Source organism: Juglans microcarpa x Juglans regia, chromosome 2D (genome assembly GCF_004785595.1).
Source record: "Juglans microcarpa x Juglans regia isolate MS1-56 chromosome 2D, Jm3101_v1.0, whole genome shotgun sequence".
NCBI classification, from domain to species: Eukaryota; Viridiplantae; Streptophyta; class Magnoliopsida; order Fagales; family Juglandaceae; genus Juglans; species Juglans microcarpa x Juglans regia.
The window spans coordinates 3,024,214-3,038,106 of NC_054596.1; the positions used below are offsets into that span (position 1 = coordinate 3,024,214).

Below are 13,893 nucleotides of genomic sequence, written 5' to 3' on the forward strand. Positions count from 1 at the left end.
ATAAACAGATCCATCGTGGTAATCTAGGTCAGATGATCATGACAGCCATTACTGATCACATCAAAACCCACTTATCTTGTCGAAGTGCGTGAATGTGATATATGTGAGAGGCTTTCGAAAACCTTTTGTATCCAACCAGCCGTTACATTCTTTGGATCCAATCCGTTGTTTCAAAACATAACTTTTTTATTCTGTATGGGCCGAGATTAGAGCAGCCCAGTTCGAATATAGAAGAAGCCTAATCCAGAATAAGGACTCTCAAGGGCCGAGGCCCATCAATAGACTTGAAAGTAGGGAGGACAAATGCCACTAATCCCAATGAGAATATTGGGTTCGTTTGGATACTATTAATATCTCATAATAGTTTATGAATAGTATTTAATTAAGTAGTACTATGAGAATATGTAAAAACAGTTTGTATTGTTAAACAAGACCATAGTCTATAGAAAGGAGGAACGCGAATGGGAAGAAGGTTGATCTCTTTCTTCTCTTCTCTTCTCCCCAATTTCACCTTCTCCTTCCTTGTAATCATTCACCTTTACGGTTCATCTTTAGTCACGGCCTGTATCAAGCATAGGAGTCTTCTAAGGACCAAACAGAAAATCTACCATGCAATCAAAGAGTACTTTTAAGTTGGACTTATATGCTTAATTATAATAGATAGGGAAATTTTAAAGTTCTTAAAAAAAGTAACACAAATTTAACAATTAATCCTTCTAAGTTCTATAATAGTACAGATCACTTCAACTATTCAAGCTGCAGCTATCTCATATATGATCGGGTCGTTGCAAAGGTGAAGGAGATCGAGAGGGATTAGAACTCAGCTGACCCCCACCTATATTTGCTTGGTTCTCTCCTGATTCAGTCCCAGCATTATCCAAATGGCTGCTTCCCACTGTCTTGTTTTCTCCGAGTATTTCTGTGCCAATGTCACTTATATGACGGTCACTTTCTATTGTCAGGCTCTCGCTTAACTCAATCCGAATATCACTGAGGTGACTACTTCCTGTTGTTTGGCTCCCTCTCAACTCAATACTGAGATCGCTGAAACATCTACTTTCTTCACCTGAAACAGAACCGCCCTTCCAAGAGTCAGCACAGGTTCTACAAATTGGACAGATGGGCGTTTTCATAAGCCATGCGTCCACGCACTGGGCATGGAAACTGTGCTTGCATATCGGCAACAACCTGCACTTTTCACCCATCTTGAAATTCTCCAAGCAAACTGCACAATCCACAGGGCTCCTTGTCACATCTTCGGCTATGTAATCATAGCAAGGAAGTTTGTTTATGTCGTCCCGGGACATGCTTGTGCTTCCAGTGCTGCTGATCCTCTCAACCACATGAGTTCCTTCGGGGAATCCTCTACTAAACGCCCTCCCAACAATGCAAACATGGATTAGAACCAGGAGCACCACACCCCCAAAAAGCAGTATCACAGATAGGACGATTGCCATTACCAGAATCCGGGTTGAAACACCAAATTAAAATGATCATTACTCACCATATTCTTTCTGAATACATCTCTCAAAATTCATTTCAGAAACCCAGCATGCGCATCGAGGTTAATTCGCCAACTATATATCTTTCTTCAAAATTAGCTAGCGAAAACCATTACCAACTTTGAATGTTCTTTTCTTGAAACGAAGAAGTACTCAAGCCATCATATCTCGGCATAACTCAGAAGAAACTCACAACCTAATTAAAAGGCGGCTAAAAACACGAAGCAGCAGGTGTAGTTGTTATATATGTCTTTATAAAGAAGACACAAGTAGCTGACCTATAACAGCTGACCTATAACAATGTATTTGGTATAATAAGATGTTTAATTAATGTTTATGTATCATTGGCTAATCTCTATTATTGAGTGGGTAGGAATATATATATATATATATATATAGAGTTTTGTTATATATAAGTAAATTTACGTACCAATCTACGTATTAATATTGTTATCTTCATATTTTAAATTTAAATAAGTTCTATTTTTAATAAAATTTATTTTTTAACCAATCATATTAAATGAACGCGCGTTTTAATACGCATAATCGATTACAATTAGATTTTTTCATATATATACAGTGACACACACAACCAAAATGTGCAAGTGGGGGGCAAAATAATGGCAGGAAAATCAACCCTTTTTTTTTTTTTTTTTTTTTTTTTTTTTTTTTTTTTTTTTTTTTGTCCAACTACGAACTGAACCTTCAACACTACGTACCCCACAACCATAATAAAACTGGGGCATTTGAAAGGTAGGGTGGTCCATTGTACAGGACACAAAGGCTGATGGCAGGTTTAGACGTCCTTTTTCTCTTTATCTTCTTACCATTATCTTTTCCACGAACTTTCTTGTTTTCTTTCTTTTCATGGTTTTGGCATATTGATGACAGAGCCAGCCACCGGCCTAACAGTATAAGTCAAAGGACAATTCGGTTGTTTAGCTTATACTTTGGAAAATGCTAGAGACCGATGAATTGAAACCCCAAATCGACCTTTTTTTTTTTTTTTTTTAGTATTTATTAATGAATTGATATTTTTTTAAAAATACATATTTAAAAATATTTTTTAAAAAAATGTAAAAAAAATAAAAAATTTACTCTTATCGATGCAGCACCGTTACCTTTTTATCGTACAATAGCAAGATCCTTATACTTTATAAAAAAATATTTACATATAAAATTTTATACAATATATTATACAATAATGTATTAGATAAAAAATATTTTTATAAAATATTTTATAAAAATAACATAATTTTATAAAAATATCTCTTTTTTATAATATTATTATACAATATATCATATAATTTATTGGGCATATATCATTACTTATACTTTATACCACTAAGTACTTTCTGTGCGTCCACCTTGTCGGGTAGTATGATCATGTGTTAACCTTCTAAAGATTCACTACTACTGCGCTTCAAAAAGCTTTGATTAACACGTGAAGGAACCTCTTCTGCCTTCACTTTTTATCTTTTTTTCAGGTTCATTCAATCTGTCTTCATGGATGGATTAGCTAGACACGTGTCTTGAACAAACAAAACGAGTTGGTAGAAAGAAAATAGCATAATTTATTTTTACAGTATATCTCATCTTATTATTATATATTTTTCAAATTTTAAAATGAAATAAAATAAATTTTTCAAATTTTTCAAATTTTAAAATAATAATATTATTAAAAATATATATTATAATAATATTCTATTTAATTTTTAATTTTTATCTCAACTTATCTTATCTTATCTTATTTTATTTATAAAAACAAATGAGACTATTTTAAGCACATAAATTAAACCAAAAAAAACTGACAATGTGTTGAGACATGAAACAGATCCAAATAGTTAAGTATTTGTAATAAAAATTAAAAAAAATAATATTTACAATCATGCACAAATATCGTATATTTTTTAAAAAATAAATAAATATAAAATTTATATAATAAATTAACTTTTTAATAATAAATCTCACTATTTTTTAAAAGATGTTTACAATGTACATCTAATATTCCTCAATGAATTAATTAACTGGCAGGTTTTGAGTATAGGATGAGATATAAAATTTTTATCTCATCTCATTTTATCTCATTCTATTTTATTTCTAAACATAATTTAAATACAAAATTTTTAAACTAATAAATACAATTTTTTTAAATTTTTAAATAAAAAATAATTACAACTTTTTTAAATCTCAAACAAAAATTATATTATAAAATTATATTCTTATAATATTTTTTATTTAATTTTTTTTTCTTAAAATTTAAAAAATATTCAACTCAAACTATCTAATTATTATTTATAAATTATATTTTTAGTGTTCACAAAACTTTTATCTTAACTTACCATTCAAAACAGCCCGACTCCTTCCACGATAAATTTCACAAAGCTATAGCCATCAGCCAATAGTGTCATTGTCACTGTCACAAGTAACACGCGGTCCCATCTCCACCGCTACATTAATACGATCATGCAATAATTAGCTGTCAATAATAATAATAATAATAAAAGAAAGAAACTATTCAAGGGAAGATTTTGTATGATATTAATGCATGATAAAGACAGCTAAAATAGAATAAAGCTGGCTCCTGGATCTAATTATATATGAATATAGAATTATAACTCAATTCATCTTATCTAATTATTATAATTTTTTAAATTTTTAAAAAATACATAATAAATAATTTAATTTTTAAAATTTTAAAATAAAAATTATATTCTTATAATATTTTATTAATTTTCAACTTTTTTATCATTTGAATATAACTCACTATCCAGCCAATCTCATAGTCTAGACCAGCGGGCCGGCTTTATGAATTTTGAAAGCCACATGTTGTAACCGTGGCGGTTGGAGCATTCTCTCATTGGTTAGTTGAAGAGCAGCCAAATCAAGCAACAAGTTTTTCTCTCATAATTGTTCCTACTTTACTTTCGTAAAAAGCGAAGGGAGTACACGTCAAGTACATTGAGCCAGCGCCTGTAAAGGAGCCCCAGTACAGTAAGATTTAAATTTGAAAGAGAAATCAGCTTGGTGTATTTTCTTTCAAAGAAAAGAGTAAATTTAAGAGTCGTGACAAAATTATTTTTTAATAATTAACTCTATATTTTTTAAATAGTGTGTACGAGACTTGTTCAGATTGTATTTAACATTAATACAGTAAAAAAAAAAAAAAAAAAAACATGGAATCTGTACAATGGCACTTGTTCAGTTATAAAGCTAATATGTAAAGCCCAATACGTAACCATCTAAAGGATTGTGCATATGCTTAGCAAAAGAGAGTTTAGGGATGAAGGAATCCAGCTCATGCAAAGAAAGCTAGATGGCTGAAATTTAAGGGAGATGAGAAGAATTCGACTTACTTCGTATCTTAGATTTTAGTGCGTACCACGTAGCAAGGAAGAAGGCAGCCAAAGATAAGAGAAATGGGCATGGGTAGAAGTAGGCCAATTTTTGTTATGGAAATATTCCCCAGTCGTTTCATACTGCGAAGACAAGTGAGTTCGATGATCAAGATCCGCATAGATTTTATTCTGCCCAATATGAAAACTGAAACACCCAAAACTATGTTAACAACATACCAAATAACAAAAATTGCGATGCAACCTCTTAACACCTAGCAGACATCCAGAATTGAGAAAATGGTTGCACATATTCGAGAATTATCATTAGAATTCCTGCTCAGCTACAAGCTTCAACCGCAATTTCAAACATCTCAATGTTTCACAGCATTTACAGAAGTGGACAATAAAGCAAATCAAATCGGGGAAATCTGTAATTGTAGACTAGGCTCGCTATAGCTCATATATGCTGGTAATGACGACAATACTCACTAAAGCTCGTGTGTTCTATATAATCTCGTGTCAGGAACCCAAAACAAGACCTTCCCGACCAATATTGGTCACACGAAGGACAGCTTGAGCGCTTAGGGGAGAGAGTTTTGACTGACAAAAGTTCTCCCAAGAGTCCATATCTGGGTGCTCTGACACAGTTGTTGATTCAAGGTCATGAAATTTCTCATACACAGTTTGCAGCTCCAGAAGAAGGGTTCGAGCAGCCTCCCTAGACTCTGGAAGTTGGTCACTGAGCTGGGATGCAGCTATTTGGATCAATTTGTCAATGCCATATGATTTTATGCCTTCAACACCCTGTTGGCATAAACAAGACAAGCATGTCAGGGAAATATATATGCATATAAACTTGGCATCAAGTGACCACACGGCTACCTACAGGAGAAGGGGGCATAAGAAGCTAATTACCACCGGCATAAGTAGTAATATTTCAAAATAAAACGTGGGACTCCTTTCACAAACTCCAGTGAAAGGTTTACAAAGTCAACAGAGCAGAAAGGTGACAGAATAAGTAGCATGCCCAACACAAACTAGAATATGCATATAGACAAATGACAAGTGGTGCTTAGAGACAATCATATGCTGTTTATACACAAAAAAGGTTATTACATCAAAAGCGTGACAGGAAACAAGCAGCTGGCTCAACACGGAGTACATGGAGGATCTTCACAGAATATATACAAGCAATTGTCACTGCCGAAAGCACAGCGACTGTATAATTATTTGCATTTAACAAAGAAATGAATAATCTGAACAAAAAACATGTTAAACACGCTGGAAAATACGCGTTCACTGCATTGGTTTGGTAAATTCCACTTTTACCAATAAAAAAGTTACCATTAGAAAAGGTCATAGAAACAGCTTCCTTTCCAGACCAAATTTGGAATGTTTTTATCTATTCTCAAGTTTTCCAAGAACCAGAGAACTATCATGAAAGATACAAAACTACTTCAAAAAAGAAAAAGATATGAAACAGATTAAATGATTATATAATAAAGAAATCTCAATGAAAGAGCAATACAAGAAAAATTGATAAGGAATGTCACTGAACACAGATCAACAAATAATACATTAATGGTCTTTTTCTTACCAGTTGTGGAACACTTCGACAAAAGTACATTGACGCCTTTGCTCGGATTCGAGGATTCCTGTTCTTAAGATATGGTTGCAATTTTGGTAATAACAGAACAGGGGAAACCCATTTAGTCATTGCAACTAAAGCTCTCTCAGCTGCCTCGCATACAAATCTTTTGTCTTGTGAAGACTTGAGAAGAAGCTGTGTTAGCTGCACTCGTGACATTTTATCACATTAGGGAAAAAGAAAAACAAGAATTAATTTGCATGTAAATGATAGGAGCATTTCGCTACAGAGCAACGGGACATGGCAGTAGCATAGAAGAAACAGAAGTTACCAAAGGGTCCAATGAGTCAATTAGGTTTTCATTATAGGCACTGAAAAGGTCTGCGGACGTCATGATTGCAGTTTTGCAAACAGCACTTCTTGGATTCTTCAAGGACTTCACCACCAACAAAATCACATCTCGCCTATTCACCAAGACAATGATGCACATGAATAAAATTGTAACAGTTCACGTTTGCATTAACAAAAAATTTGAGAATCTGGAGAAAAAAATATTTAGATGTATTTTGTGTTTGTGAGAGTGATGTGGTCCATTGAAAAGATGTTTGAAAGAAAACATTTTGAGATGTGTTTTTTTGGTATTTGTAAAAATATCCAGCTAAAGTAGAAAAGTTTTGTGCGAGTGTTTTCTTGGATTTTTGTAAAAAAAACATTTTGTATTTTTTGTATTTTTGGGAAAGTTACTTTGGGGTTTAAATTTAAAATATGTTCGAACAGAAAGTACTTACAGCATATCAAGCATTGCTTCCTTGTGAAATATTGATAACCGGCGTACATTGTTGAGTGCTTCACACACCATAACCCAATTTTTTGAGTCAAGTGCAGCTAAGAGTGTCTGAAATATTATACAAACATTATGTGCACATCATAAAAAGAGTTGACCTCCAAAAATCAGAATGTCCCCCCCCCCCCCCCCCCCCCCCCCCCCCCCCCCCCCCCCCCCCCCCACAAAAAAAAAAAAATCCACTAGACAAGAAAATGGAATAATACCTCAAGACTCGTATCAACATCTTCTAGATCATTCAAGTTCTCGGATTCAATGTATTCTACTTCTGAATTTCCGGTATCTACTTCAGGATTAGCAGTTTCGTTACCATTCATTTGAGTTGAAACCAAGGAGGCAGAGTTTTTCTTTAGGCATTCCTCCACATTTTCATCCATATTCCCAACAAAAGGCTTGATAAAACTCCCTTTACTCGAGCTTTCATTCTTCTTCTCAGATCCGGGTATTGTATTGAGGTCTCGAAGAGCTTTCTCTGACATTGCTTTCAGCCTAGAAGTCTGGAACAAAGAGTAAATGTTTTAATCATAAGCAATCCGAAGAGACTAACACGACTGTATAATTTTTCAATATGCTCATAATCTAAAAAAATCAAGCAGGAGAAAACAATTAATATAATTGAAAACCACATTTGAATTAATATAAAAGAATTCTTATGTCCCCCCTCATTTCATATGGTAAAAGATAAACCCATTTTCTTTTTCTTTTTTTTGATAAGTAAGAGATAAATATTATATATATGAATGAAATAGGCATAGCCCATGTACATAAACCCATTTTCTGAAACGTAACTTTTCAAAACATTGTCCTGGCATCATTTATAAAAATGACAGAAAAAATAACAATTTAAGAGCTTTGATAATTTACTCTTACAACGATTCAAGAGCATCTTTTTTTTTTTTTTTTGGGGGGGGGGGGGGGGGGGGGTGGGGTTGAAACTTCAAAGCCTGATATCTTTAGCACTGAAGTACTTTCGAATTCCACCACCTCATCTCACAGCGCATGCTAGAAGGCAATCTCATCTAGCATCACCATATAATAGCAAATCGAAAATAACCTAACAAGTAATCTAAAAGCTCCTTCCTAACCAAATTTATGTACCATTATTCAAAACACTCCCTAGAGAACCAGAAGCACGCTTCCTAACAATCATGAAAACTTAAGAATCAGATTTTGCGTCCATAAGCATAATGTTTGATCTGAAGAATCCTGAGATAAATTATCCAAAATGAAATAACCACGCCAAAAAAAACCAAAAGAAAGGATATGGCCAACATTGCCGAGAAAGAATAAACTACAAAATGAAGGTACATGTAATAAAATCAAAAGGATATAACTCTAGTAGCCAAACATAAAAACTGCAATTCCATATTTCTCTTCCTAGCAAGACTCGCTAGCAAAAAAAGATCCCCAATCGCCTCAAAAAAGAATAAACTAAAATTCGAAGAACAGAAAGAACGAAATAGAAATTTCCCATAGAACTAAAGCTAATGAAGATCTAGCGCTCCAATGAGCATAAAACAAAAACAAAACTAACGAGGCGAATGTGAATAGAGAAAGCAAAGCTCAGCAAACAACAAAGATCTCATCCTACACTGCATCAGGATCGCAAATTTGAACTTCAGAAACGAACAGACATGCGTATAAGTGTGTATGCGCGCGTGCGAGCGTGTACATGCACATATATTGTGAGAGAAGAGTACCAGAGATAGATGAAGAATGATCGGCCAATCAGTGAGGAAAATGCGTCAATCCTCAGTCCACTCTCAGACAAATTGGGAGGACTTATGAGAGAGAGAGAGGGAGGAGGAGAGGTATTTAATAATCGGTAACCGGCGAGGGAAGAAGGAGTCAAAGGAGAGGACGCCGGTTATGGAAAGAGCCGAGCTGGGCCGGCAGAAGGGTCGGGGATAAATTTGCTTGCTGCTGCTGCTGCTGCATGTGAGAGTGCGTTGATCAGGATCAGCCTCGCGGATTTGAGGAAATTTTTTTGTTTGCGGCTATTTTTGGTACTTCCGAAATACCCGCTGCATCCTTCCAAATTACCTGAATTGCCACTACCTGACCTGACCTTCGTTGTTGTTGTTTTGTCCGTTTCCTTTTTAGATGCAATTAATTAAATAAATAAATATTAAAAAGAGATTTCCCAGATTTCGAACTGACGCTCCAACACGAGAAAATGAAACGACGCCTTATCATTTGACAGCGGATTTATAAATCAAGCTGTAAAACTGATCACAGCCGTCGGATTATTGAATGATGTATGGATCCAATGGTGGATTAATCGGGAAACTTGACTGGGTCTAACTTATTTACACAACACAGGTTGGCGTTTGTCTGTGAATGCATTTTTTTGGGATTGGGCCAACGAAAGTGTGTGGGTGTAAAAGCCAATAATAATGAGGAAAAAAAAAAAAAAAAAAGGGTAACATTGACATACATTCAATGACGCTCTTTCATGCCCTACCCGTTATATATACATGCCCAAGTAAGTGTGCTAACAGCACCGCATGTGTTGTCAATGTCGGTGCACCCTTCACCTCCTAGCTCCTCCATTACTAATTTGGAGGCGACATCTTTTTTGTTTTTGCTTCGAGGGGCACGTGGTTTTTATGATATCTGTCCGGTTTCAAAACTTCAACAACTGATTTGGATCGATAAATCATTCACACATAACATATTTTACAATATATTTCATAACATATGTTTTAAAATGATGATATTTTTATAAAATATTTTATTAAATTACTATTCATTTTAAAACATGGTAGTGTAATCTGTCATAAAAAGTATTGTGTATATCAATCTTTTTTTATTAGTTTGTAATTTTTTTTATAACTTGATTTTTTTAAAAATTTTAAAAATAACCATTTGCTAGCCTTTTTGACACACGCAATGTATTACTGAAATAAATCCCATGAGGATGAAAAATATTAATGTTTTAACTTTTTATATGGGTGTCAAAAGAGGTTGGCTCCTTTGCATATGAAAGAAGATAGGTGTAATGGAAATGAAGGTGTGTTGATTTGATTGGATTGGATTTAACGTGATTTATAGTTATTCTTCTGCAACTGAGACGAGCATACAAACCATACAGCCTAATTAAGATTCCTTGTAACCACCGAAGATGTAGGCATGTTGCAGTGTGCGGTACACCATCATCTTTTGTCCATAACCACTTAAATACAATATCCAAGAAGCCCCATCAGTCATCACAACTCACACGGTCAACTCTGATCTCAACAATTTTGACTCACCAAAATATATGTATTATTTTTCAACAAGACCAGAAATATATGTATGCCTCATCTATGACTTTTGCTTTTTCGGTAAAGAGGAAATGAAAAATTATCGGCCGACAAGAAAAATAATTTCAACTTGATTGATCCTTGAGGAATGCTCCCACAAGTCGTACGGATTTTTTCAATGCAAAACGGACGGATTAGAGCAATCTAGACGTTATTATACTTTGATGTTGTACGTTCTCAAAAATTCAAAACGTAAACAGTTCCTCTTTCGAACAGATGCGCTGGTTTTGGAGCTTTTACACCCTCCAATAGACGCTTGCCACCTCAACACTCCATTAACTAGTTGCATGAGCCGCATCATATGGGATTACAAGTGAAATCAAAAAGCAATTGTCGCTGGTGTACGATCTTCACCCTCTGACAGATTTGCATGTATTTTGTTTGAATCATTTGGGCTCTTCGTCATTCTCAGAAGTTGCAGATCGTCGTCTCTCTTTATCCAATGCGTTCATAATCTTCTTCCTTCTCTCCATGGGTTTAATGGATAAAGCTTCATCTGTTTTCTTATCCTTCTTCATTTTCTTCCTCTCCAAAGGATCCGAAACAACTTTTATCTTTTTATGATCCTCCTCTATTTCCTCCTCCACAAAGCTGGAGTTTCTCTTCTTACTACCCATTTAGATCATTCTCTTTAATTTATTTATAAACAATCCTGCATAACAGTACATTAGAAAAGCAATCACTAAAGCCCCAAATTGGAGGGTCACGAGTGTAGGCAACGACGATGGTTGGCTTTGGAGAGAGGTCATGGCAGGGAGAGAGGATGCAAATGGTGCACATGGGTCTGGGAGATTGTTTTGGGAGAGAGGAGAGGGTCTACGTAAAGTGGGTGATTCTGTGTTGTGCGGTTCATTGTTAAAGTCATGGGAGGACGACGTGGCAACCCCTGATTAGAGGGTGTTTTTGGGGCTTTAACAGGAGATCCGACTAGAAGATATTCTCAAATGTAAATCGGGTGCAATAATTTGGTCGTGCCAAGTCTCACACATCTGGAGGGGCAAATAGGCCCTCACCCAAGAGGGCCGAGCCCTCACCCACACCCACAAAACCCTCTAGCATAATCCTGTAGTTAAGGGTTGAGAATCTTGAGATGGTTGAATTGATCTAAGGCGTTAGATAGGGCTCAGGTCCATCCCCAAAAGGGAAAGGCCCAACGGGAGCAATTCAGCCCCAACAAGACAGGCGCATCAGAGATCCATATCGATGTGAGAATGCAGGACATCGCACCAACGGACATACCCCAACCCAAAAAACCTGCGAGGAGCCACGTTGCATTAAATGACCAAACCAGGGGTCAGTGCGGCAGGTGCATCACTGATTGGGACGACATCAAGAGTCTAGCTGCATTAAATGACCCAATACAGAATCACGAGAAGAACAACCGAACAAAAGATCCTATCCTCAACAAAGAGTCTAAAGAGAGGTCACACCTCACCACCTGCCTCGAGTGACATGAGCCGAGGTACTAGTAAGAGCAACCAAATTAAATACAACGGCATGGTGCCACCTACAGGGCATGGATACTCTAGATACAAGAGTGGCATTCACGGGGAGAGTATATCAGGCTGAACTATAGGCTCTAGCTTAATAATTCAAGCTCTAACTTCCTGAGAAATATATTGACTTAGATATTAGAGTTATCCCAATGGACTCATAACCCCCTTTTCCTTTTTATTGCAGGCTATAGAAGGATGTTGTTGAGATTAGGGGTGATAAACGGTCCGGTCGGACCGAACGAATTGACCAGACCGGACCGAGACTTAGACCGGTCCGGTCCAGTCCACATTTTAGAGGATCAAAAAGTTTCGATCCGGTCCACAGTGTAGGGTTTTTCCGAACCAGACAGAATGAAAAAAATATTATATATATAATAATTATACAATTAACAATATAAAATTTTAAATATATTATTAATACTTGTTAATATTCTATAAATTAACAATATTTTATATATATTTTCATCTAACCTATCACTATTGACAATATAAAATTTTAAATATATTATTAACACTTGTTAATATTCTATGAATTAACTAATATATAATATCAATTAGTTAATTATATGGTAATCATATAAATTAGTAATATAATTTTCATCTAATTTATTATCATTGACCATATAAAATATTTTTTTATTGAGTTTGTTACATAATCCACATTAATAAGTCACTTAATTTAAGTTAGTATTTTAAATAAATTTTTTATTAATTATTTAAAAAAATAAAAAAAATTAGGTCGGACCGATAAAGAGCTATTGGTCCGGTCCAGTCCGGTCCCTTTGATTTTTTGGTCCGGTCCGATTCGAAAAAATATCGCCGGACCAAACCGGACCATTTTCACCCCTAGTTGACATTGCCAAACACGTTCCTAACACATCTCATTGAAATTTGCTTTAATATTGTTTGTGACAATTCAATTTAAGTCCAATCATATCTGGACTTGTACCAACAAATGATTACTCAATAGTACACTTAGAGCCAATTAAAATCTTTATAAGTCATAAAAACTTGCACTCCTAAGCAGTGTAGATCTATTAATCATCTCTTTACATTAAATGGGGACAATGCACACATCTAAAAGTTATTCTTAGCAATATTCATAATTAAAATTTTAATTAATTTTTCAATATATTATTATAATTTTGTGATTTTTTTGTTTTCTTTGCCAACGTTCGTTCTTAATTGGGCCTAGGCCCTTGGCTTTAAACTTAGGCCATGTCTGGGCTTTGGTCCCTTGATCCACGGCTTTGAACCCATATGTTGTCAATCTATAATAGCTGTTGGATTCCACCAGAAATTATAGAGCAGTTCATAATCACGAGAAACCCAACTCCTATTATTTAATAGTACTCTTACAGGATGGGCAATTATGTCGTCTTACCCAATAACATTACACTTTTCTTTGCAATTGTTTGATTGGCGTGCATAGAAGAAAGAGGAAGCTGTCTCGTATTTATGTGTGTGACTAAATTACCGAAGGTGAAACTGTTGTTTCGTGCGCATCGGGTAGAAGAGTTGTTCACGCTTTGTTACGCTTTGTCGTGGTACATGTATCTGAAATAGTTTGACCATGAGAAATCCTACGTATCTAAAGTTAGGTCGAGGTTTTGATTGTTTAAAAATAAAATCTACTTCAACTAATATATCCTTAGGCGCAGTCCATCACAGCCATTGAAAGCCTAGACTCATCTCTATTTGACAAATCTCCTCCATCATTACATATATTCAACAAATTTTCCATCATCACCAAAGATGAAAATTAACAAAAATTCATCGATCTTAATATCGATGCTCGCACTCAGTAGCGCAATAGACAA

At 35.1% G+C, this 13,893-nt stretch overlaps 2 protein-coding genes across 3 annotated transcripts; both read right to left on the reverse strand.

Moving 5' to 3' along the window:
- Positions 1-449: 449 nt before the first annotated feature.
- On the reverse strand, positions 450-1,799 carry LOC121248108 (RING-H2 finger protein ATL56-like). 2 transcript variants are annotated; one of them, XM_041146464.1, is made up of 2 exons: positions 836-1,798; positions 450-562 (listed from the first exon to the last, which is right to left on the reverse strand). In XM_041146464.1, the coding sequence occupies exons 1-2, from the start codon at positions 1,455-1,457 to the stop codon at positions 552-554; spliced, it is 633 nt and encodes a 210-aa protein (XP_041002398.1). In that variant the 5' UTR covers positions 1,458-1,798; the 3' UTR covers positions 450-551. The 2 variants fall into 2 exon arrangements, with proteins under 2 accessions (XP_041002398.1, XP_041002397.1); XM_041146463.1 differs by having other exon boundaries at positions 485-604; positions 836-1,799.
- Positions 1,800-5,129: 3,330 nt separating this feature from the next.
- LOC121250643 lies at positions 5,130-9,249 on the reverse strand. Its single transcript, XM_041149820.1, has 6 exons — positions 8,973-9,249; positions 7,479-7,769; positions 7,217-7,323; positions 6,760-6,892; positions 6,438-6,632; positions 5,130-5,644 (listed from the first exon to the last, which is right to left on the reverse strand). Exons 2-6 carry the CDS (start codon positions 7,749-7,751, stop codon positions 5,360-5,362), a joined length of 993 nt encoding a protein of 330 aa, XP_041005754.1. The 5' UTR covers positions 7,752-7,769; positions 8,973-9,249; the 3' UTR covers positions 5,130-5,359.
- Between the last annotated feature and the right edge of the window lie 4,644 nt (positions 9,250-13,893).